The sequence below is a fragment of the Danio rerio genome, chromosome 13 (assembly GCF_049306965.1).
Source record: "Danio rerio strain Tuebingen ecotype United States chromosome 13, GRCz12tu, whole genome shotgun sequence".
NCBI classification, from domain to species: domain Eukaryota; kingdom Metazoa; phylum Chordata; class Actinopteri; order Cypriniformes; family Danionidae; genus Danio; species Danio rerio.
Window position 1 is genome coordinate 4961738 of NC_133188.1, and position 26078 is coordinate 4987815.

General features: G+C 35.8%; 2 protein-coding genes across 3 annotated transcripts in view; one reads left to right on the top strand and one right to left on the bottom strand.

Moving 5' to 3' along the window:
• The first annotated feature begins 1729 nt into the window (after window positions 1-1729).
• Window positions 1730-25907, top strand: psap (prosaposin). 2 transcript variants are annotated; one of them, NM_131883.2, is made up of 15 exons: window positions 1730-1868; window positions 10468-10601; window positions 10689-10763; window positions 10843-10968; window positions 13484-13666; window positions 14514-14654; window positions 14730-14786; window positions 18374-18379; window positions 19482-19634; window positions 20206-20298; window positions 22680-22857; window positions 22952-23115; window positions 24736-24816; window positions 24897-25004; window positions 25092-25907. In NM_131883.2, exons 1-15 carry the CDS (start codon window positions 1835-1837, stop codon window positions 25125-25127), a joined length of 1569 nt encoding a protein of 522 aa, NP_571958.2. In that variant the 5' UTR covers window positions 1730-1834; the 3' UTR covers window positions 25128-25907. The 2 variants fall into 2 exon arrangements, with proteins under 2 accessions (NP_571958.2, NP_001296196.1); NM_001309267.1 differs by lacking the exon at window positions 18374-18379.
• meis1b (Meis homeobox 1 b) overlaps window positions 13845-26078 on the bottom strand; it is a 605459-nt gene continuing 593225 nt past the window's right edge. Inside the window, exon 9 of the transcript XR_012388410.1 lies at window positions 13845-13877. The gene's annotated coding sequence lies outside the window, so the exon portion shown is untranslated. The remainder of the gene's footprint in view (window positions 13878-26078) is intronic.

Consider the following 26078-nt stretch of genomic DNA (forward strand, 5'->3'; position numbering starts at 1 on the left):
CTTTAAAAAAAAACTTTTGTTTGGATTTTGGATGTAATTTATTCATGGCTTTAAACATAAATTGTGCTGTTTTAAATTTAACCAAATTATTGAACTTGAGTATCTTTAGGATTTGTATGCTTCAAATACCCCACATCTTCCACCAGTCTGATTTTCCTCACAAAATAATTATAGCACCTTTGATTGCCTTGCTTTTGTACTTTTTGTACTACATTTGTCAAAACAAAATGATAGATATGGGAGTCCTAAAGGGCAAAAGAACTTTGCAATTACTTCTCGCATGCATACTGTGAGAGGTCTTTGCATGAAGAATTGACTGAAACTGCTATTACACCGAAGTGAAATAAAAAGACTGTAAACTGTTTAGTGTAAAAAAAAAAACAATGAGACAATCTGCCTGAAATGTTCCATATTATTAAAATGTTATGGGCAAACTTTGTTTGTAGCTAATATTACAGTAGTTTTGAGCAAAAGATGTTACCAAAAGGCCTGATGAATCAATATGATACATAATAAATTCATGAAAACTTGTATATAGTAGGCCTATGAAAAATGGGGGGAGGGGTGGGAGGATTCTTTACTTTAAATCTGACAACATGATGGTGTATTTCCGCCACCAACTAGTATGGAGTGTGGATCATTATGACTTAAACAGCCCCCACACCCCCAATCTCCCTTACCCATCTTTTTTATTAATTCCTCTATCATAAATGAGGTATTTTGTAGAATGTCATTTGCTTCGAACTTATATCTCTTCTAAATTCTTACCAAGAGTCATTCTTTCATCTTTATACTTTATACAGTGTAATATAACTTGAAGAGAGAGCTTGATTCTTTTTTTATTTTTTTTATTAACAAGAACCAGCATGTACAATTTTCTTATACAATACAATACAATCACTTTACATTTCTTAACATGAATGAAATAAGTGAGAAAAAAAGAAAGTAAAGGAGAAGAGAAAGAAAAAACAGAGGAGAGGGCACATATTTATTAAATTACATACAAATATATTATGCACATTTTTCAATTTTAGTCATTAACAAGAGTTATTAATGCACTTTTTCTACTGGAAATGCATATATACAAACATTTTATGTAAAATGTTAAAGGAGGAGCATATATTAATTGTTTTAATTACTATTTTGAGACTTGGAAATCACTTTTATATACATTTGAATCGCTTTTTCTAACTCCATGAAGAGAGTTTTGCTTTTGGAAAACTTGGATTAATGTATGTGAAATTTACATAATAATAAAATAAAATTTATAATAAAACCAGCATCTTTTAAAGAGCGATCCTTAACATAAAAACCCAAAAATCACATGTTTATTAGATAAGGAAAAGGATTTTAAAATATTATGCTTCAATAAAAAGCTTCAACATTGATCCAAAAAAGTCGAGTATAGTGGCAAGACCAAAATAAATGTGAAATAGTTTCTTTAAAGCTTTCACAAAAACAGCATTCTAGCTCAATATCAAATTTACATTTTTGTAGAAATAATTTTGTGGGATAATCTGAAGTAATTTAAATGATATTTCTTTAGCCTTATTTGTAATAAAACATTTTTGAGGTAATGACCATACTTGAGTCCAGTTTATATTATTAAAGATATTGTTACAGTAAAAAAGGAGAGTTTGATTCTTGTGTCCCACATATATAGACACGCCCCGGTCACGCGCGTGCGCGGACGGACGGTCAGCTGACAGTGAGATCAGCATAAAGCCTCATCACACGACCTCGCGACTCACTGCAGCATAAACAACACCATCACCCGAACAAGATTACTCTCAAAACGCGACACCGAGGTCAGACACAAGCGGTTCCTGAAGTCATGATGCTTCTCACGCTTCTTTTGGTCACCACAGGTAAAGTATATCTCACATTATTCACTTCAGTCTGCCTTACATTGCGTGTTTTCATAATAAGTGTGTCAGAGCTGCAGTTAATGGCGCTGGAAGTGTTTGGTAAACATGTCATGTAGGAGCCGCTTAAATGGCAACCGTGGTTTCATTATTTCAAATTACAGCATTTTAAAATAACTATTAGCGCATAATTAGTTCTAATAGGATAATCTTCATCTTATAACGCAAAAGAAGTAACGTTACCGTTTCCTGGTTTGTCAATAAGCAGTTTCGTATTGACGTGCTGTGCTAGGCAAGATGGCTAACGTTAAACTGTTTTAAAACGACACTTGTGGTGTCTTTTGTACATCATTTAACACGGCTTGAGTTTATGTTGGCTTTGTTGGTATCTGCTTGTTTATATACACATAATAATCTTTTTTTTTAATAGTAACATTGTGTTTTTGCGCAGGTATTTTTAACAGGTCCAATGTTAAACTCTTACTAAAATCTGTTATTAGCATATTTTCTTCTGAAACCGTTGAAAAATTTCTTGATGATGATGAGGATAATAATAATAATAATAATAACAACAACAACAACAACAACAACAAACACATCAATAATAATAACAATAATAACAACTATTACATTTTGTATATATATATATATATATATATATATATATATATATATATATATATATATATATATATATATATATATATATATATAAAATTTAGGTTGTTTTTTTTCAAATCCTGAATGTATTGTCACACACATTTCCTAGAATGGAATTTAACATAAATAGTTTCCTCATCATGAGTCATGACTCATCAGTTTTCACCCGACTAAACCTTGCTTGATCAAACTGAATGATTGATTTAATCAGCTTTATCAGATTTTTTTTTCAGATTCACTCAGCTTTAAGCTTTCACAGAGAAGTCTGGATGTTGACAGTCAATGAAACCTCTGATTATCAGGGTTGCCCTAATTAAGAAATCTATCCAGACTGTCTTTTCAACGCTTGCAGTTTTTAAACATCATAAGATAATGCAAAAGATCTGAGATGACAATTTTTAATCTGAGATCTTATGTTTTATTTGCTTTCCAGCATGTTTTAAAAAAAAATTTAGGTAAAGTTCGTTTAATATCTGCACATTCGTTCAGTGACACAGATTCCTTCAGCTACATCGAATATTCGCACTATTAGCAGTGTCGTGTTGACTTGCTGTGCTAGGCAAAATAAATAGCGTAAAAGTGTTTTAAAACCACACTTATGATGTCTTCTATGTAATATTTAACATAGCTTTAGTTTGCTAGTGTTTGTTAGTATCTGTGTGTTTTTATACACAAAACCTTTTATAGTAACATTGAGTTTTTTTGCAGCTCCATTGTTAAACAGTAATATCTGTTATTCTGCATTTTTTCTTCTGAAATTCCTGTAAACATGTCTGGTATTATTATTATTATTATTATTATTATTATTGTTGTTGTTTTCAGATCCCGAATGTATTCACACACACACATTTCCTAGCATGTAATTTAACACATAGTTTCCGCATCATGAGTCATGACTCATCAGTTTTCATTAAACTAATCTCATGCTTGATCAATGTGAATGATTGATTTAATCAACTTTAAGCTTTCACAGAGGAGTCTGGTGGTTAATTTCATCAGCGAAACCCCTGATTATCAGGGTTGTCCTAATTCAGAAATCTATTCAGACTGTCTTTTCAATGCTTGCAGTTTTAAACTTAAGATAATACATCTGAGGTTATACATTTTATCTGAAATCTTATGTATTATTTGCTTATCAGCATGTTTTGTTTTAAATACAATTGAGGTAAAGTTGGTTTCATATCTGCACATTCATTCAGTGACGTCCCGTGACGTGGTCCCCGTTTCGCATGCTACTTGGAAATTCAGTCTGAAATTGCATGCAAGTATGACTTAAACAACATTAGCACTATTTTATTGACTAATTGAAATACTTGTCCTGCAATTTAATACTTTTCCCTTTCAAATTAAAGTGTTTAATTAATAATTTGGTTTAATAGAATAATCTCCATCTAACAACGTAAAAGTAATGTTTTTTGGTTTGCTTATTAGCAGTGTCATGTTGATTTGCTGTGCTAGGCAAAATGGATAATGTTAAAGCGTTTTAAAACAACACTTGTGATGTCTTTTAAGCACTGCTTAAAATAACTTATGTCGAGTGTTCGTTGTTATCTGCATGTTTTTATTTTATGGCCATGTAGTAACATTGTTTATCGTAACAATGTGTTTGTCGCGCAGCTATTTTTAACTGGTCTAAGCAATCTATTATATTCTGTTTCTATATTATCTAAATCTGAAACCGATGTTAACATGATTAGTTTAATGGCTATTTAAATTTGTCAAATTCTGAATTTATTCCTCAAACATTTCCCAGAATGGAATTTAATGCGTCAGGACTCGATGCAGAAACTATTTGCATCACTTTTCGCTGAACTAATCTTGTGGTTGATCGATATAAAGCTGATTAAATCAATCATTTACCTCTTTAAGATTTCACAGTGAAGTCTGGATGTTTTGAGACTGTCGACAAAACATCTGATTATCAGACTTTCCCTAATTCAGAATCCAAAATCTATCCAGACTGTCTTTTCAATGCAAAGTTTTTTTATTTTTTTTTATTTGAGATCGAAACGTCACAAGATCTGAGATGCATTTTATCGGACATCTTGTGTATTAGCCTATTTGCTATTCAGCGTGTTTTGTTTTAAATAAAATTGAGGTAAAGTTGGTTTTATATTTGCATATTTGTCCGGTGACAACTCGTAAAAACTCATTCTGAAATTGCATGGAAGTTATCACTTCAAAACAACATTAGCACTGTTATATTGACTGTGAACAAAGTTGATAGTCATAGTCACTTGCTGCCACTTTAAAAAAAAAAAAAAAATTATATTATATTAGGGAGAACGTCTGAACATAAACTAACTTTACCTCAATTGAAATACTCCTTCTCATTTCCGTGGATCAGTTCTGTTGATTCAGTGGCCTTTGCAGTTTCAACATCCTTATCAGCGTTCCTCTTTAGGATTGGATTACACTCACAATTTCACTTCGTCTTTTTGGTGTTTCTGTTTGCAGTAAGATCCATGCGGAGTAAAAATCTCATAAAGGTGGTCTCATGCTAGTATAAACCATACATGGCGTCGGTCTCATAGTTGCTAGCATTTATAAAAAGATATTCATAAAACATTTATCCCATCACATGCCTCAACCACAGAAGGTTTCAGATGTTTTTTTTATTTTTATTTTTTTCTCTGTAGTTTCACAGAAGAGAGGTGAAATCAGTTTTATTTTGGCTTATTGCATTATTATTATTATTATTATTATTATTATTATTATTATTATTATTATTATTATTTCTTTAGAAAGTTAGTGTTTGATTGGCAGAGGCATTTTGAGTATTTTGTGTTTGTTTTAGACTTATCTTTGGAATCGTTTCCTCATTTCAACTAGCGGGTAAACAACTTTTAAGAATTTAAGCTGTGAACTATGGCTGCACAAAGTATTAAAGTATTACCTCAACAGTATACGAGTGATCCATATCCCAGGAAAGTGCATTCAGTTAAATTAGTTTTATCTGCCCAGCATTTGTGTGATGGATGCATATGTCTATCCAAATCTGACCAATCAGATGGGACCTTTAATATCTTTATCCTTGCCTCTTCAATAGATCGAGTAAAGAATCAGTGGGAATCAGAATATCCCTTCAGGTTTTCAGTCAATTAAAGAGTTTTGAAATCTGTTTTTATTTAATTTGCTCAGAATAATATTTATTACCTATTTATTGTAGTAGGATCACAACATAATAAAAAAACTGCAGATTAAATTTTGTTTTGCAAGTTGGTTCTATTGTAATATCATTATTGTAACTAGGGTTGTCAAGATACTTGAATTCAATACTGAAATTTTAAAAACGTCCATTTCCCGCTAACAATTGAGCGCTGTTGGGCACCGCTGATTTGCCATCGTGTTCACATGCTCAACAGAAATGATTGACCGTGAAGGTTATCAGTACACCAAACTCACTGCTGCTTATTGAGTGTAACCACAAATACAGGGATACTGGAGCTTTTTAAAGTCGGGATTCATCAGTGGATCGCTCGTATGTCGACTAGTAGACAAAACAGCTGATTAACGTGACTTTAAAACGCTCCAGTGTACCTGTATCTATAGTTGTACTCGGTAAACAACAGTGAGTTTAGTGAACTGGTGACTTTCATGGTCAGTCACAGTAATTCCTGATGAGCACGTGAACACCATGGCCAATCAGCGCTGTTTAAGAACGGGCTCATCAGCGCTCAAATGTTAGCGGGAAATGGATGTTTTTAAAATTTCAGTACTGATTGGTATCAAATACCAGTATTGTGATGACACTGTGCTGGATGCATAGGTTGTTCATCCAAATCTGACCAATCAGATGAGGTCTTTACTGTCTTTATCCCCGCCTCAGGTAAACCTAGAGCTGAAAATAAATACTAATGCTAAGAGAGAATAGAGGGAAATGACAACAGACAATAATTTAATTCTATTCAGCTTTATTTGTGTAGCGCTTTTACAATGTAGATTCACATAGAAGACCATAGTAAATTGAAACTGTGTCAGTCCAGTTTTCATTGTTTAAGTTTAGTGTTTTACAATCGGAATATCCTTCAAGGTTTTCATTTTTTTGTGGAGTTTTAAAATCTAAAATCTATCAAATTTAAATTTTATTTATATATATATATATATATATATATATATATATATATATATATATATATATATATATATATATATATATATATATATATATATATATATATATATATATAAAAATTTACCTGTTTTAGTATGATTATAACAATATATATTTTAAATGTTTTATATTCTTTAAAAAAAATGTTTTGCAGGTTACTTGGTTTAAAAAAATATCGCAACGCATCACGTATTGCTAATTATGATGCAGCCCTACGTCATGCGAACGAATCACTGGCACTTCAAGAATTGTACTCTTTCAGAGTGAGTTAGTGGGGTCACAAAATCACCCTGGACGCCTCGCACCCAGCACACTACCTGTTCGAAATGTTACCGTCTGGTCAGTGCTTCAGAGCACCAAGCACAAAAACAGCCAGACAAAGACAGTTTCTTACCTCAGGCCATCTACCTTATGAACAGTTAAATATTCCCCTACTGTGCAATAAACATACGCACAACTTTCTCATACGCACTTGTACAAAGCACCTAATGTCAATATACAATGCAATACTTTCTCCATTCGCATTTGTACACAGCACTTTATAACCTGTGTATTTATAATAAATCCGTACAATTAAACATCCAGGTTTTTTTTGACTAACTGCATCTGTTTAACGTTCTGTTTTTTTTTCATATTTATTTTGAGTTGTCACTCGTTACTGTGTACACTGGAAGTTTCTGTAACCAAAACTAATTCCTTGTGTCTGTGTATGTTAAGCACACTTGGCAATAAATGTGATTCGGAGTTGCAATAAAACCTAAAATATTAACTGACACCTTTAAATGAGCTCAAACTGTGCAGTATTAAGAGAATTTCAAAAATGTTTTGCCTATTTGTTTCAAAATCAAGCAGCATGTTTTCTTGTGTATGAGAACTTCAACCACTTTTATTGAAATGCATTTAATCATTTGGCAGAAATGACTGCAAAAATGTTAGTACTTTATGATGTGTAGAGCCAAACAATCTCATAACTTCTCTTAAATGAGTCAATAACAGCTAGTTCTTCAGTTATAGGTTTATTGCAGCAGTTTTCCCATAATCTGCAGTGTCTGACTGTGCACTTTTGCAGTGCTTGTAATGTTTTTAATGCACTTTATTCTTTTAGTTTTGACTTTTGATAAGGGTTTCAGCAGGCCTAGCGGAAGTAAAAACAACGGTTTCATGGTTGTCTTGTTCTGCTTCTGGTTTTAAAAATAGTTTGTGGAATGTTTCTTGGTTTAGTTATCAGTCCTGTGATCATTGACTGAGTTATGAAATGAGTATTCTCCGTTTAATTCAGTGAAATCCATTGGAAGTCACATTTTTTTACATTTTTTCACATGCTCTTTCACATTTGGATTTTGTCAACTTGTCTTTTTTTTGTACAGTCAGCTATGGAGGCTGATGCTGAGCTGGTGGAAACTGACAGGATCAGAAGACTGCCTGTCTGTGCGTGTGTCATGCGTCATATGATAGTCCCTAAGATGTCAGTCAGATTTTAAAAACTGTATTATTTTTGTAAGTCTGATTTACAAAACGCATCTGCTTTTTGTGGATGTGTAATTCAACAGTGACTGGAACAATTTATCAGGTGTATATACTTTTGTGCCAGACTGTAGAAAGTTCAGAAATCCTCTTTTTTTTTTTTTTTTTTTTTTTGTTCTACATTTTGGCTTTTTTTTTCTGGTGTTAATTTCATAGGAAGTTTTTAAAGGAACTGATGCACTTGTTCTGCTTGTGGGAATCTAATATTAATGAGGCTTTGAGTTCTGGGGACTTTCCAGTCACACTCGCACTGTTAGCTTAAGACTCTGTTAAAATCTTAAGAGTGCAGAAAATCGAATTGCGAAAGCCTTTTTAGAAAGAGTAAAGTTTGTTTTCGTGTTTTGGCAGCTATGATTTACTTTGCTTTCATATCTAACTTCTGATTAAGGTTCAGTGAAGAATTTGTGCATGATCCTTTCTCATGAATTACAGACAATACTGTGACTAACCTGCTGTAGTTTACATTGTTTATATTAAAACACTATAGAAGTCCTGTAAAGTGCTTTCAAAGCATTTATTTATTTATTTATAATTCAATGTTTGATTCGGGTGATGCAGTGGCGCAGTAGGTAGTGCTGTCGCCTCACAGCAAGAAGGTTGCTGGTTCGAGCCTCTGCTCAGTTGGCGTTTGCATGTTTGCATGTTCTCCCTGCATTTGTGTGGGTTTCCTCTTGGTGCTCTGGTTTACCCCAAAGTCCAAAGACATGCGGTACAGGTGAATTGGGTAGGCTAAATTGTCTGTCTTGAATGAGTGTGTGTAGATGTTTCCCAGAGATATGTTGCGGCTGGAAGGGCTTCCGGTGCGTAAAAACGTGCTGGATAAGTTGGCGGTTCATTCCACTGTGGCGACCCCGGATTAATAAAGGGACTAAGCCGACAAGAAAATGAATGAATGAATGAATGTTTGACCCAATTGCAACTCAAAGCCAGGGCGGGACATATAGTAGCTTCTCGCCTTTTTAAAAATGGCCAATGGGGTTTTTTTTTTTTTTTTTGTGATTGAACTGTGATTGAACTGGGGCTGGGTGATATGGCAAATGAAATCATTTTCCTTAATGATCAACATTTCGATATAAGTTGTTAATGGTTCCAGGTTTTAAAAAATACCCCAAAAATGACTGAAGCCACAAAAATGAGATGATCTCTTAAATGGCTAAATTTTTTTTCAGCTGATTAGTTGTTTTTCTGTGTATATCTCTAATATCACCACGCTTTTAGATTTCCATTGTTGCACATTCCTGCTGTGTGAGTTGCTCTTAAATAAATTTATAGTAACAAAGTGCTTGTCAATAGCTACGTTTCCATCCACCTATTTTTATGCGCATTTTAAAGATTTGCATAAACCGGTTTATGGAAATTTTGAAAATGGGCATAAACATATCTACATAACCAAGGAGGAAACTTATTATTTGATAAGAAAAGATGTGCATAAACTGAAAGAAACAGTTTTACCAAACAAATTCCAGTTTTCTCATTAAAAAAAAAAAAATTTGATTTTTTTATTTTTATTTTATTTATTTTTTTATAAGAGATCATGTGGTGATAAACGTGTGTGAAATGGACAAATCAGCAGGCTGAGCACACACTGTTACCATCGCAGCATTAGTGTTATATATTAATGACTTCCAGAATAGCCAGAGCATCTGTGCTCCATCTCATGCCTTCAAACGCCACCGCGTGTTCACTGCGTGCCAGCCTTGCCTTCTGAGGCGCAAGTCTCTTTTTAATTTTAAATTTATTTATTTTTTTTTAAATGAAGGAAAGATTCACACAGCTTCTTTTACTGTAGCAATTTCTGTTTTTAATGTTGATATTTGGCGCCAGATAATTCAGAAGTGACGATTTTGTTCGATTTGACTCGTTGGATGGAAATGCTGCGAAATGCGTCTTTTACGTGTTGATCCAGTTTTGTGCATAATGTTTATTTACATTTTGGGATTGAAACATGGCTATTGTTATTGGCTTGAATTATTGCGATTCGCTATATTATTGTTTATGGGCCCAGCCCTAGATTAAACTCCAGTGCATCGAATGAGAAAAATGAGAAGCATCTTGAAGAGGGTGAGACATGTCAGATATTAGAGTGCATTAGATTTGGCAGACAAAGTGCAAAAAGTATTAGGTGGAAGTGACAAACTGCAAGCATTATTTATATCTTCTAAATGTGAACTGGCACTGTTTTGAGAAGACTAGATTATAAATGTCCTTCAGACTAACTTACTGGTCCTCCCATCTAAAAACCACAACTTATTTTAATTTCATAAGATGCTGTGATCATCCTGAACCCATTTCTTCTATTTCTAGCTGTGGCAAGTCCCCTGTTGGGAACGGAGCAGTGTGCCCGTGGTCCCCCCTACTGGTGCCAGAATGTCAAGACCGCTTCCCTTTGTGGTGCTGTCCAACACTGCCAACAGAATGTGTGGAACAAGCCTCAGATGGTGCGTTTGACCTGGTTCTCAGAAGCATTGGTATGCCTGTGCATAATTCATGAGCGCTAAGTGTATAAAACCCTTCCTTTATTGCAGAAAACTGTGCCATGTGATTTGTGCAAAGAGGTGTTGGTGGTAGTGGAGCAGCTGCTGAAGGACAATGTAACCGAGGTAAGCAAACATGATAACGCTGGAGTTTTGAGTAGATGGTTATGAAAGGTCAAAGTCTGAATTCTTGTGTCGATTCTAGAGCGAACTCCTCGGGTATTTGGAGAAGGCATGTCAGCTGATCCCTGATGAAGGCCTGGCTAACCAGTGCAAGGAGATTGTGGACAACTACTTCCCAGTTCTCATGGGCATCATCCAAGGAGAGCTGGTGAGGAGAACACTGCCCTTCTCTTTTAACTAGTTGAATAAAAAAAAATTTATTTGTCTAAAATGTGTACTGACAAATGAAGTGTGATAAATCTTGCTGCTAGCTCGTAAAGAAAGTTTACCATGAAAATGATCTTAACGTTTACCCTCCCTTATATAGTTTAAACCTTTTATTTATTGGTGAAACCGATTACAAATCTTTGGCTCACATAAGTATTTATTTTTTTAAGTCACTGATCGGACTTTTTTTGGCTCAGCCAAAATGGGATAAATCTAATTTGTTTTTCATTTATTACAAAAACTACTGCAAGACACTGGTTTTACCAAACAGAATAAAAAAAATGAAGAAACTAAAGAAATAAGCAGCTGAATAAAAATAAATAGTAAAATATTCAGTACTGTGAAAAATTGACTTCTTACTACTGTTGCTGATAACGCTGAATGTAGAAATCTAACATTATAATTTGTAAAACACGAATGTACTTTAAATCTCCTTTTCAATAAATGATTCAGTTATTCACTCAATCTTTATTTTTTAATTGTTTAGATTTTTAATTGTTAGATGTCATTTTTGAAGAATTATTCAGTGGCATATTTTTGATGGCTGATTGTCGCCACCTATTGATTAAGTGTTTTTGCTGCCTACAACTTTCATTTTTGAGCGTCGTTAAATGCATGACTTTTTTTTTTTTTTTTTTTAAACCATAAACATCAATGGTTTTATCTAAACCATAATCCGTTATCCCAGTACCTCCTGTGTTATTTGACTGTTTGTAAATTCATTACTAACTCTAAAGACTGAATCTCTTACTTAAAATTTGCATTTTCAGATTTGCATGCAGCGATTTGAAGGATTAACAAATGTATGCAAATCACCATTTGTAATTTGTTGCGTGGGTGTTGAGATCCTGATCTTTTATTGATTAATCGTGCAGTTCACACTGAATGCAGGCTAAACAAGTAGTGACAAACACCTTTAATGAACCCACCACATCCCAAATAACCTTAAACAACCTTTTCTGTCTTTTTATATTTTACATGTGATTTGAATGATGCAATCTTTCTGTGATCGTTACAAATTTAGCGTTAATCTACCAGTACAGAAATAGTATTAATCAGCGGACCTCGTGTTTTCCGAACCATGGGTTTTGATCCGTACGAATCACGGATCGATTGTGATCCATTACACCCCTACTTTAAACCTATTTTTTTTTCCTACTATATCAAATGCTGGTAGCTGACACCCATTGACTTCCAATGTAGTCTTGTGTTCAACAGAAAGATACTCGAATAGGTTTTGAACAAGTGAAGGGCGAGTAAATGATTTGCACATTTTATTTTGGGTTTGAGTTTATTTGGATCAATTTTTAACTACGCCCTGAGGTGTTTCTAGTCTTCTTGTGGTTCTACAACATTAAACATATTTTTTTCCATACATGGATAGTATGTGCATTAAGAAATACCATTACTTTACATACAGCAATTATTTAATCACAGTACAATAAAATGAGTAAACCTCATTTTCCCACAATTAAATCCCTATACATTAAACGCCTTTTTATAAATACAGAATTCCCCAAGTGTGCCTTTTTCTAAAATGTTTCATTCCTAGTTGTCCTATTTAATTATAGTGTTAAATTCCATAATTACAACTATTTAAGTTTAAGAAAATTAGATTTAGCATTTGTTACTTGTCTAGTAGCAAATAAACATCAGATTGCAATTGACTTCTATTAGCGTTTTAAACCAACAGAATTTTCATGTTAACAATATTGAAGCCTTCATTCTGTCTTTTACTCTGATCATATGCATTCAGAGCTTAAATGCTAAGTGTTTTTACCATACAGACACTGAAGGATTTTTTCCTGGGGTGACTAACTTCTAATCGATGAAGTTAAAAGCGAAAACCTCAAATTAGTGTTTTTCCAAGTGTTGGTGCAGAACTACACTAGCTGATGTGTTAAACTACTGGTTAAAGTCATTCATTCAAATTTTCTTTAGCTTAGTTGCTTATTTTTCATGGGTGGCCACAGCAGAATGAACCACCAACTATTACGGCATATGTTGCCCTTCCAGCTGCAACCCAGTACTGGAAAACACCCATATACACTCACATTCACACACTACAGCCAATTTAGTTCATTCAATTAGTCTATGGCACATGTCTTTAGACCATAGTGGAAGAAAGACTGTGTGGTAAAAAGTCTCCTTTTTAAAAAAATAAAAAATAATTATAATTATTATTTTTATTAAGTCAACCTAAACACATTCTCATGACTCCAATTATCTGAATGCTTTAGTGTGACTGGATGTTAGGATGCTGAGGTGGTTAGCCATCTACAAAGCAGTCTTTGTGTAATAGGCACTTTCCTCCTCAGGGCGCCTCATTTGTCATTCAGAGCATCAGGCGCAATCCTCTTTAAAGAACTGAATAGGGTCAATGTGTTCAGATTGTTTGTGTTTATCATGGTTTTTCAATGCTTCTGTGTTTTATTTATTTGTATTTCATCTTGCAGGATGACCCTGGTGTAGTGTGTGGCGCTTTGGGTCTGTGCGTATCCCAGCAGGCAGCTCTGGCTAAAGCTCAGCTCACTTCCAACGAGATCCCTCAAGTGGACCTGAATCAGCGCGTCAGCCCCTTCCTGCTGAACATCCCACAGCTGCTCTATCCTGAAGAGAAAAGAGAGACCCCTAAACAGGTGAAGCAGTCACACAAACTTTATGTTTTAATGGAAAAAAAGCCATGGAGACAGTTGAGCGCTCAACTTGAGGAATGAAATTGTTGATGATTGATTTAGTGTTGAAATGTGCATAGATTAGGGCTGCACCCTATTGGAGAAACCTGACATTGCAATACATTTGATTTTTTTTTATACGATATACACTTACCGGCCACTTTATTAGGTACACCTGTCTGAATGCTTCATGCAAATTTCTAATTAGCCAATCACGTCAACCCTGCTACTAGTAAGGTGTATCAAATAAAGTGGCTGGTGAGTGTATATTGGGATTTTGTTTAATAACCAGATGTCAGGAATGGGTCTTTTTGGAAAGTTCATAGTTCTCGATGCATTGGGATGAATTTTAAGGGAGTGTGTCTACATAAAATTTAATAAACGAACTACAAAGATTGAGAAATACAGTAGAGCAACTATACTGTACAAATAAGATGTACAGTGCTTTGATTTAGTCTAGTGCTTTAGTTCAGGTGCACAAAGTTTGATAAATGTAAAAACGCTGTATAATCAATTAATCTTAAACCTAGAAATATAATTTCTTATTTCTGAATATTTAAATCGACTTTTAATATGATAAACACACAAATAATAAATGGTTTGGTAACTTTAGGATTGAACGTTGCAATGACTTTAAATCATCAGTGCTTTCAGTGTCCAGTTATAATATACCGATTGGACATTGCAAATACTGTGATGTGACTATTGCGTATGTGTATATTGCAACATTGATGCTGAAACTATATATTGTGCAGCCCTAGCATGGATTCTCTCCATTCTTTACTGATTAATACTGTTTTTCTGTTTGCAGAAAGGTGATGTGTGCCAGGACTGCGTTACGTTCATCAATGACACTCAGGATGAAGCCAGAGTCAATTCTTCCTTTATCAGCACTCTGATTGCACAGGTGGAGAACCAGTGTGAGCTTCTGGGACCTGGAATGTCTGATATGGTGAGAACTTGAGCATTGAGTTTTTGTGTTGTCATCTGTCGAGGTCACATCTTATCTCATTTATTTCTTCAACAGTGCAAGGAGTACATCAGCCAGTACGGGCCTTTGGTCTTCCAGCAGCTCATGTCTATGGTAAGCATCTTTGCATTTGACTTGTGTAGATTTTAAGGAGTTTCTTTAAATTTTTCATTACCAAATTGTGGTTTGCCTCTTCATTTGGCACATAACTAAAATTAGTCAAATGAAGAGTTCAATAGTAATGCACTGTTTTGTAATGCCCAAACTCTGTTTCATGTGTGTGGTTGATTTTAATAACCCAACGGGGCTCATAAACATGAATGCACAGAGACTAATGCCGAGTTCAGACTGCATGATTTTCAAAGTAGTCTTGTCACAGATGTTTTCACTGCATGACTATCTGGGCTAGCGTTTCGTCGCTGCTTTGTTTACACTGCAAGATGGATCGGTGACCGGGGCTTTCACATTGCATGACTTTACTATATGAAGAATCGCTGACAACGTCGTCCAAACTACGTCTCACAGCCAAAAACACGTATTATATCTTTTGTTATTAACTACATAATGAGAAAGAAGCCTTTAATGGGGTAGAACATGTACATATTTGCTCACCTGGGTTTAAAGGGAATTAGCCATTTCTCCTTAACGTTGATAAACCAATTTCTTTCTGTATTAAACGTCAAACAGACACGGTTGCTCCTGTGTCCTGTCAAACCTCCACTGGTTTTTCCTCCATTTCGTGGGTCCAAATAAACCGAAAAAGAGCGCTTTTAACTTCTCCCCCAGCCTCCCGCTGGCCGGCAGCAGTTATATACACACACACACACACACACACACACACACACACACACACAAGTGAATGCCGCTCTCTCATTGGCTGTAGGCGATCGCTGATGTTATTTTCAGTCAAAACTCAATTCACACGGCATGATTTGAATCGCCGACAGCTCCAGATATTTAGCATGCCAAATATCTCACAGGCATCGGCGACTCTCTCAGATAGCGTCTTTGATTGTTTATACTGTGTGATTGTCACTCTCGTGCACGAGCACCGATTTGCCTGTGATTTCAGGCATTTGTCGGCGATTTCTCAAAACCTGTCGGCAAGCCGACATCGGGGCTAAAATCACGCAGTCTGAACTAGGCATAATGGACACTTTTTTTTTTAAAAAAAACAACAACAAAAGCAAGAATTCTTCCAAAACACACAGAATGGGGTATTTTGAGAACGTAGAAATGTGAATTATTTGCTGTGAGGATTTGGTTCTGGCGGTAGGGTTGCAAAGGGGTGAAAAATTTACAAAGACTTTCCTGCAAGTTTCCATGTGAACTCAATTTTGGGACTTTCTAACTCCCCCAACAATTTGAAAACTTACCAGGAATATGCTAAATCTGATCTAATAAAAATGTATTGACACACTGCTTCATATACTAAAAGACTTGTATGCATATTTCTGCATGTTTTAAAAATGATTCATGATTTTTGACCGATTTAGTAGCCACTTTAAAATCTTACTGGGGTGAAATGCATCTACAAATTAGGCTTGTTGCCACTTTTATAGGTCTTAAACTGAATTCCTGGAGGGCTGCAGCTCTGCGTAGTTTTGGTCCAACCCTAATCAAACACCACAGATCCAACTAATCACTGTTCAAAACTCTTAAGCAGGTGTGAGTTGAAGGTGGTTGGAGCTAAACTATGCAGAGCTGTGGCACTCCTGGAATTTAAACTATTGGTGTAGTCTGAATGTGTCACTATGAAGTAGTGCACGGGTGTCAAAGTGAGTTCCTGGAGGGCCGCTGCTCTGGACAGTTTAGTTCCAACCCTGCGTCAACACATTTACCTGGAGGTTTCAAACAAGCCTAAAGCCCTCAATTAGTTTGATCAGGTGTGTTTGATTAGGATTGGAACTAAACTGTGGAGAGCTGCAACCCTCCAGGAACCGAGTTTGCCACCTGTGAAGTAGTGGTATCCTCCTTGGCAAGGATGATTTTAATTTATATGCGGTGTAAACCTAATTAAAACTGCATTTATGTGCGGTTGTAACTTGAATTATCCCTGAAAATATATTTCACCTTATATACAATTACGTTCCTAGTTTATTTCCTATAGTTACTATGGAAACTTTCCAGCTTTTAAACCTTTCTGGAATATTGCAACCCTAGGTAAGGAGATTGAATAAACAATCTGTATATTAGAAACCGTATTACTTGGGAGAATCCTCATCAGTTTAGCAAACCACACATGCAGAGTGCTTAACATAAATGAGTAAACCCCATTTTGAAAATGAATATTTCTATCCATTTCTCAGTGAATATAGGTCATATCCATTAAGTAAATCTGTTTTGTCCAAATGCGTCAAAATACATTTATTAAAACAATATTTTAGTCACCAAACATCTTTAGAAATAGAAAAATACATTTTAAATTCATGCAAAATATTGCAAAAAAAATTACAAACTACGAAATTTCAATTTTAGAAAGTCTTTCTTTTGCACATTTATTAATAATAATAATAATAATAATAATAATAGTAATAATAATAAATCTCTATGTAAATTTGGCTTTACTCATTTTGGACCGCTGTTTTGTTGGTCAAACTAAAGCCAAACCTAGAGCTAATCCAAGTATATGCACATATAAAATTGTAAAGCTTCCAATAGAAAATGTATTTAAATGAGATTTGTATGGGGTGTATTCATGTTGAGCTCGGTGTAAATGCAAAAGAGCTACAAAAACTCCCTTTGAAAAATATTCAAATCTCTACATTGTTTTTGCACACATTCATCTGTCAGCAGCTAGGCCTTCTCATACGCTGAGAAGGAAGTACAGGAAACTCTGTCATTTTAGTTCTGGTGTTTGGGAAAGCACTGTGTGCATGACCGCTGCGTCCCAAAGAACCCTTGACCTACAACTGAGCAGTTAATTTAATTTTCTAACAGGATCACAGTTCATTTCTGTTTGGCTGACTTAAGCTGCTTAAATGTATGACTAGATGTTAAACTAGATGTGTGCATATGATATTACTATGCAGCCATGATGAGACATGAACAAATTCACAATGTGATTATAAAAACAAACCTATAATGTAAAAACAGTCAACACCTCTCTCCTATAGTCCTGCGGTAATATCTGCTACAAGGCCACATGATAGTGTATCTATTTTCTAGAGTTCACCAAACATGATCTTTGGAGCACAGCAGGATGTTCAACTTTGCATGGTGGTATTTGAATGGAAGTCGGTGTAATGAAACCTGCAGTGGGATTACATTCTTATTCAGTGCAGGTTGAATGCATGACAGGCTGATACAGATGGATGAGGTGGTTAAAAGCATAATCTTATTTTACATGCAAGATTACATGGACTAAAATCACTTTTAGGATAATTTTTCGCCAATCCGACCCTTTAAAATGAATAATGACCGCTTCATAGATGTCTGCATTTAATATGCGAACCCTTAGGGGGGGAAAAGGTCATCAACGCATGAACAATTTTAATATGTAGAGCCGATTGCTGATTTCGTCAAGTAAACAAAGCTGCTTTTGTTCGCCTTGGTTGTTCAGACCTGTCTGCCAGCTTAATCCACATCTATAATCACTTGTTGTGTGTGTTTCCCTCCCATTCTTTATTCCTGCCTTCACTTTATTTTTCTTTTTTCTCTTCATCTCTCTCTCTTGCGGTTTTGTTTGCTCTGGTCTTCAGGAACAGGTAGGTTTATCGGAGTTGCTTGTGTGCTAATCACCTGTGCTGTTGTTTGTTGTTTTTTTTTCTTTCTAATCCCAGTGACCACTGCTAATCTGTGCTGTTATGTAGACTAGCCACTAACACAAAGTAGAATAACCCTGAAGGATTCGTGTTTGTAGATGTAGTGTCTGACAGATCCTCCATTTCATCATGAAGTCACTCAGTCGTAGGCCTGTCACAATAATCAATATATTGGCTTATCGTACAACATGACCGCAATCATTTTCAGTGACCATGTATATATCGCCCATACATAAACAATTCTAGATGCATTTTAGCTGATCTGCAACATCTCTATTGGAGGTGTCAGTGTGGTTAAACACAAGCATTTGCTGTTACTATAGTATATTTTCATGTGGGTGTCTGACAACTGAAAATAGATCTTGTAGCAGATATCACAGCCTCTTATTTTAGCTTGCACGTTTTTCATTAACATTTGTTATTATTTAGGATATGCATTTTCACCTGATTATTAATTTGATTGCAATTATTCTCAAGAATAAAATATTTTGCGTTCTTTGGATTGTGCATATGTATTGTTCATATATTGTAGTTTCATAATGAGTGGCTTTAAATGGTCTTAATGACAATATTGTTTATCGTAACATTTTTTGTCTTATGTTCTGAGTTGAATCAGGTGTTTTTGATTAGGGAGAGGTTGTAAATGTGTACTGTTGATGTGCCTTTAGAAACAGGCGTGGGGAATAAAAGTACGTATTAACCATTATTCAAAATTATCACCCAATCTTTGGTTTCCTTCTATCAAACACTGGACTAACACACTCAGTAGGTCCTTAAAGCACCAGCAGCTTTTCTCATGTTGCGCATATTATGTGTTTGCATGAGCTGTGGCCATCAGACAGACAGACAGGTTGATGTGGGATGCTCTCGATTGGCATGTGCTGGCGCTGCATAATGGGTAATTGGTTAGTTAGAGAGGTCTAATGCAATGGGTCCTGCATGACATCATCTTGGAAGAGGGCTATCAGTCAGTGCATGTGGTACTGTTCTGATGTAACCGCTGATTTGTTACTCAAGGAATGTTGTGTCTTAATTTCATATGCAGCAACCCAAGGACATCTGTGCTCGCGCTGGCTTCTGCCCTACTAAACAAAAGTCTGTGCCCATGGAGAAGCTGCTGCCTGCCAAATCCATCCCTGCTGTCAAGATGTTCCCTGCGGTTAAAGTTGAGAAACCGGTTGCGACCATGCCTGCTAAGGTAAAATAGAGGTTGTTTTTTTGTTGTTGGTGTCTTTTGTATTCTTAAGAATCATTATGCAGAAATGTGCTAGTGCTTAATTAAATTAGTCATGGTATGGTTCACCCAAAATGTTCAATTCTGTCATTTACTCGCACTTATTACAAACCTTTTTTTTTTTTTTTCCTGTTCAACACAAGATACTTTGAAAAATGCTGAAAACCTGTAGCTTTTTACTCTGTCTGAAATCACCTCTAGTACTACTAGAGATACTATAGTACACAGGTGTCAAACTCGGTTCCAAAAGGGCCGCAGCTCTGCACAGTTTAGTTCCAACCCAAATTAACACACCTGATCAAACTAATTGAGTCCTTCAGGCTTGTTTGAAACCTACTCTTTTCAAAATAACTGTTTTTGTATAATGAACAGAAAAAGAAACTCCTAATGATCTGGATCCATTTGTGGGAGAGTAAATGAGTACATGTTACATTTTGGGGTCAACTATCCCTTTAATTACTCTTGTGTTTGTACATTTGAATGGTGAAGTTTTATAAAAAATGTCTGTCTTAACGGACAAACGTTGTTTTGGCAGAACCTGGTGCGTGTGCGTGACTCTCCTCAGTGTGCCATCTGTGAATATGTGATGAAGGAAATTGAGAACATGATTCAGGATCAGACCTCTGAGGTATGTAGCCAACATTGACAATCTCAGTGAACTCATAAAAAAAAAAAAAAAAGTAAAACGATTAAAGTAAAATACAAAATTTGACTTTTACGTGTTTTGAATATGAATAATTCCCTAGTGGTGTTGGAGTGACACCAATAATCTATGTAGAATCTAGATTGCTCATTGTGCTTTTACACATTGATGTACATTTCCTAAAGAAAACTATTGATATTTTATAAGTGGATGATCAGTGTCTGAATAAGATACCGTAATGGCTGTCTTCCAATGATGATGATGATAAGTGCGGTTTTCATAAACTAATTTCGAGAGGATCACGTGCTTATAATCAACACGGCTGGCTCCTTGTTAGCTCCGTAATCAGCCCTATTAGATGATTATGGAAGCATTATTAATAACCTGAGTTTTTCACTCCAGTTATCTTCGTCTTGAAGCTCCCCCCTTTCCACCTCTACATCCTCCCACTTTTTTCTGATTGGGTGACACAGTGGCCCAGTGGCTAGCACTGTTGCCTCACAGCAAGAACACCGCCGGTCCAACCCATCGGGCCGGTTGGTGTTTCTGTGTGGAGTTTGCATGTTCTCCCCGTGTTCGCGTGGGTTTTCCCCAGTTTCCTCCCACCGTCCAAAAAACATAAACCATAGCCAATCGACTAAAATATCACCCAATACAACCTTAGTTTACATTTCTCACGGTGACAAGCAGGGGAGTTCTCGAGACTTACTTGACCTCGAATTCCCCTCTCGCCCTTCTAACAGGTGGGAGCCCCGGGCTTGAGGATATTACGAGCTCAGGGCTCTCTCCCGGGACAGCATGCCAAATACGCTTTATTGATTATCAGCTAAGTGTGAACTCTTGAATGATATTTATTTCTGATAACAACTGCTTTGTTTAAAGGGGCCTTTAAAAATAAAATAATCGGCTACTGCCACCTGCTGTGAACCGAGAACATGTTTTAGTTCTGCTAGATACTCTTCAATACCAAGGGCCCTATCATGCACCCGGTGAACATGTATGGCATGATTTGTTGTTGTTGTTGTTGTTGTTGTTGTTGTTGTTGTTGTTTTCATACGGGGACATGTTTAATTTTCAGGTTTTGCGCCACATTGTTTAGATAGCAAATCCATTTGCGTCACTGTGAACTCGTAGGTGTGCCAGTGTTCTGAGTTGTCTTACCTCCCATTTTAAAAAGTAATTAGCACATTTTGATGACTCTATGCTACCCATCAGATTTTGCTACCAATGAAAATTTTAATATGGAGTAGTGTGATATAAAGCAGTAATATCGGCCTAGCCTACTTGATCTCTAACCCCAACCTCAGAAACATTTATATACAGTGTTGGTAGCATAATCTGATGGGTAGGATAAAATGTCCGGACACCGATCTATAAGGTGTGTTGAGGTGTATTGTTGGGATGTTGCTACTTTGACAAACTGAAATAGACTGTGGACTTTAGACCAGCTTTCAGATGGTCAATGGCAGAGCGCGTTAGTTATGTGGGTTCAAATGCCTACACATTGCTAATACACACAGGATGTACAGCAATACACAAATCTTTACATATAAAAACAAAGGATTAAAATGTTGCAAAAGTGAAATATTTAGGCCAGTGGATGTCTTCAGTGGAGCGCTTTGGAGTAAGGAAACTGTGGAAACTCAAAGGGGTAAAGCGAAAGTAAAGCTAAATGGAAGAGGCTCGTTCTTTATCCTATCTATCTTGCGCTACAGATGGTCTGTTTTCTTGCTAATGAAGTGTTACATTTTATTAATATTATTATTATTATTATTATTTTTTTTTACAAAGTCTGCCATAAATGGCAAATATGCCATGCTGTGACGCAACTGACTCTTAAAGGGGATGTGAGATTAGACTCTGATTGGTTTAATGCACGTTATGTGCAAAACACACCCAGAACTCATTAGGAGAATATGCACAAACCATATTTTTCCATCCTTAAAGTCTAAAGTGCATGGTGCAAAAGCATTAAGGCCAAGTCCCAATACACTTTTGCTATTGTTGAGCCCAGATTGTTACAATAGACCCCTAAGCTTCTTTATTGATGGCATTAACGCTGCAAGATCCCAAATATTTGCATAGACCGAACAGCACACACTGAGGTTTAAAATCAAAGTGAGTGTCTTGTTAGGTGACGTTTTCTCATTAAGATGACAACATTTCCTTGTAATTTCGTGGAACTGTGCATGGTAGGGCTTATTAATATGGTGGCGCGGTGGCTTCGCTTTATGATGTCATGAGCAGTCCAGTTCTCGATTATAGATCAGTGATTGACACCTGTGGCAGTATTTAGATGAACCGCCCCCTTTAAACGGTTAATCTTGACCTGCTGTAGATCTGCTGACTTTAGTTTTCTATTTCAGGCAGAGATCGTGCAGGCTGTGGAGAAGGTCTGCAACATTTTGCCCTCCACACTCACGGCTCAGTGCAAGGACCTGATTGAAACCTACGGCCAGGCCATCATCGATCTCCTTGTGCAGGAGGCCGATCCCAAAACGGTCTGCTCTTTCCTTGCACTCTGCAGTGGGGTCAGCCATGTCCGTAAGTGCCCATGTTTGTTCCTCTTCTTGCTCTGTTCTGATGCAAAAGATGTTCATTTTATTTTTTTTCTACTACTATTTTTCCCATCATGCAGCTGTAATGGATAAGCAGCATTTCGCAGCAGGTGGTTTCTGTGATGTGTGCAAGATGGCTGTGCGCTATGTGGACGGGATCCTGGAGCAGAACGCCACTCAGTCTGAGATCGAGGAGGCCGTGCTGAAAGTCTGCAGCTTCCTGCCTGACGCCGTCAAAGATGAGGCAAGTCCAACCTTTTGTGTTATGCTTGCTGTAAATGGATAGACGACTCAGACCAGCATACATTATCAACAGAAATCACAAATCTGTTATTATGAAGACAGACTAGTCATGCCCTTAAAATGCAATACAAAAAAATATATTAGAGGGGCTGCCACCCTTAAAGACACGAGATGTGTTATGTTGGTTTAACGTGGATATTGTGAAATTGACCACATATTTGTAAAGAAGCAACAAACCTATGCAAATGGCTGAATAGAAGCTTTATGCGTTGTGTCATGTCGCTCAGCTCACTTGAGTCTATATAAAGCATAGGCGCATCTCCCCACAGGGCAACAAGGTAACTTCTGTTGTTAACTATTGACCACTTTCCTCCATGTTTCTTCTGTTGTTGTTGACCACGGCGTTGTGCCTCAATAAATTGGATCTGCCCGTTTACATGTGACTGCGATCTGTCACATATGAGCAAAAAAATTAGAATTGGGTCACTTTTAACTGGCAGTGTAAACGGGGCCTTAGTGTTTCGGCAGGTTTCATTATAAATAAAATTTCAGTCTTATGATATTAGAAAAAAATGAACATTTAGCCCTGTATGTTTGTCAATTTAAAAAAAAGAAAGAAACTGCTTTGGTTTAAAGTTTCTTAAACCATTATATAAACTAAATGCATGTAAAGCTCATATGTGTCACAAATATAGCTATAATGTAGCTATAAATACATGGAGAACTTTTAAACAAGTGTCATTTTAAGGAAGACAATTTTACCATATTGATAAATAGTTGATATAATAATAATAATAATAATAATAATAATAAAAAATAATAATTAATATAAAAAAATTATAAAAATAAATGAATTTAAAATATTATAATGATAACAAATGATATAAAAAAGAATAAAAATAAATAAATTTAAAAGATATAATAATAAATAAAATAAAAATAAAAATAAATGAATTAAAGATATAATAATAATAATAATAATAATAATAATAATAATAATTATAATAATAATAAAAATAAAATTATAAATAATAAAAATAAATGAATTAAAAATATATAACAACAATAATAAAAAAAATAATAATAAAAATAAATAAATTAAAAGATATAATAATAATAATAATAATAATAATAATAATAATAAATAAATAATAATAAATAATGAAAAATAATCAAAATAAATGAAAAAAAAAACTAAAAAAAAAAAATTAAATGGATTATTGGCAAATGGATGGATGTTGACCTGATTGGGTAGCTTTAACTAAAAAGGAAAATGATTTGACACACAACAGCATATTTCAGTGAATTTGAAGTTCTACAATTTTGTCTACCCCGTAGATGCCCCCCCCCCTAATTTTATTTATTTATTTTTTGTGGTGGCACCAAAGCCACATACAATCTATTAAGATCCCAAAGAACAATTAAACGTTGTATCAGTGCATACTATTGCAATTTTAAACATTAATCTTAATAAAGCAAATTGTTACTGGTTGCTTTAACATGATGATCAGACCTCTTCTTAGTTTGTCTGGTCAATAAATGAATCTAAACCTTCAGCTGCGGGTCTGAATGTGCGTAACTGCTTTGTGATTGGCTGATTATTTATTTTTCCCTCCTGCAGTGCAACCAGCTGATTGAGCAGTACGAGCCTCTGCTGGTGCAGCTGCTGCTTCAGACCCTCGACCCTGACTTTGTCTGCATGGTAAGATTTCACTTTCAATTCTCCAGTCTTGTGATCAGGCCGAGCTCAGTCTGAGTCTTGTTTTGCTTTTTGGCCTACAGAAGCTGGGAGCATGTCCTGAGGCCGTGCAGAGGCTGCTGGGATTAAATCAGTGCAGCTGGGGGCCTGCATACTGGTGTAAGAACGTGCAGACCGCCGCTCGCTGTAACGTGAGTATTAACCTTCTGCCATTTCAGAATATAATCACGTTTCTGTTTTGGGTTTTAATCGATAACATGCTGGTCTGTGTGTTATAGGCCCTGAACCACTGCAGGCGTCACGTTTGGAGCTAAAGCGCGAGCAGAATACTTCCAGAACAATCTTAGGAAACTAAAGGAGAATTGCTGTAGAGCTGCGTTTCTGTTTCAAAATCAATACTTGGGTTTTCTTTTTAAAAAAGTGACTTTAATCATTTGAATGGTCACCGCTAATTTAACCTTTGTTCAGGGGGAAGAAAGCTTTTACTGAGAGGATGCGTGCGCACACACTTATGAGGGGGGCAGGGTACGACTGGCAGGTGTAGCTATTTGTGAAATACTTGCACTGAGCTTTTTGTTTAGTTTTGTGTGTGCTAATGTGAAGACTTTTTTTTAATTTTAATTTTTAGAGTTGATGTTAGTCGTATGTTTCTTCAAATATGCACCCGAGAGAGTTTATATGGACATAGATTGTGCCTTTAACTGGAAAGGAGGTCTGAGACCCCCCCCTTGGAACGATGCTTTAGGATGCTGTAATCTCCCTGCCTCCCTCTTTAACTGCTAATACACCTGCAAGGCCAGTGATGTAAACATTTCTGTTTTTAATGGGTGATGTTTTTGGTCCTAATGGTTGTCGATTCTGTCATTGTGCTTCTTTAATGATTTGGAGGAGGGGAAGGTGATGCTGACGTTCATTATTTGATCCACTGATTGTTGCCCCTCAGTGATTTGATCGCTCTCACTTCCTAAATGTCAGATTTTCTTTCCACTGTTCAGACTGAGGCTGTTTTTAAAAAAAATTACAAATTAAACCGACTTAAACCCCGTTTCGTTATTCTGTCTTTCATTTATGCAATAAATACTGTCTTAAAGCGATATTTCGCCTAAATGCACTCCCTCAAGTGGGTCCAAACTTTGAGTTCTGTTGAAGGCAATATTTTCTGAAAAGCGGTAACCATTGACTTGCATAGTAGGTAAAATGGATGCAGGTCAATGGTTACAGGTTTTCAGCTTTCTTAAAAATATCTTGCTCAACCAAAGAAACAC

Bases quoted from the DNA above. Each gene is read 5' to 3' on its own strand.
- psap (NM_131883.2), top strand. From the start codon at position 1,835: ATGATGCTTCTCACGCTTCTTTTGGTCACCACAG. The intron at 20,299-22,679 runs GTATGTAGCCAA...TTTCTATTTCAG, and splicing joins TTCAGGATCAGACCTCTGAG to GCAGAGATCGTGCAGGCTGT. The intron at 22,858-22,951 runs GTAAGTGCCCAT...CCCATCATGCAG, and splicing joins CAGTGGGGTCAGCCATGTCC to CTGTAATGGATAAGCAGCAT.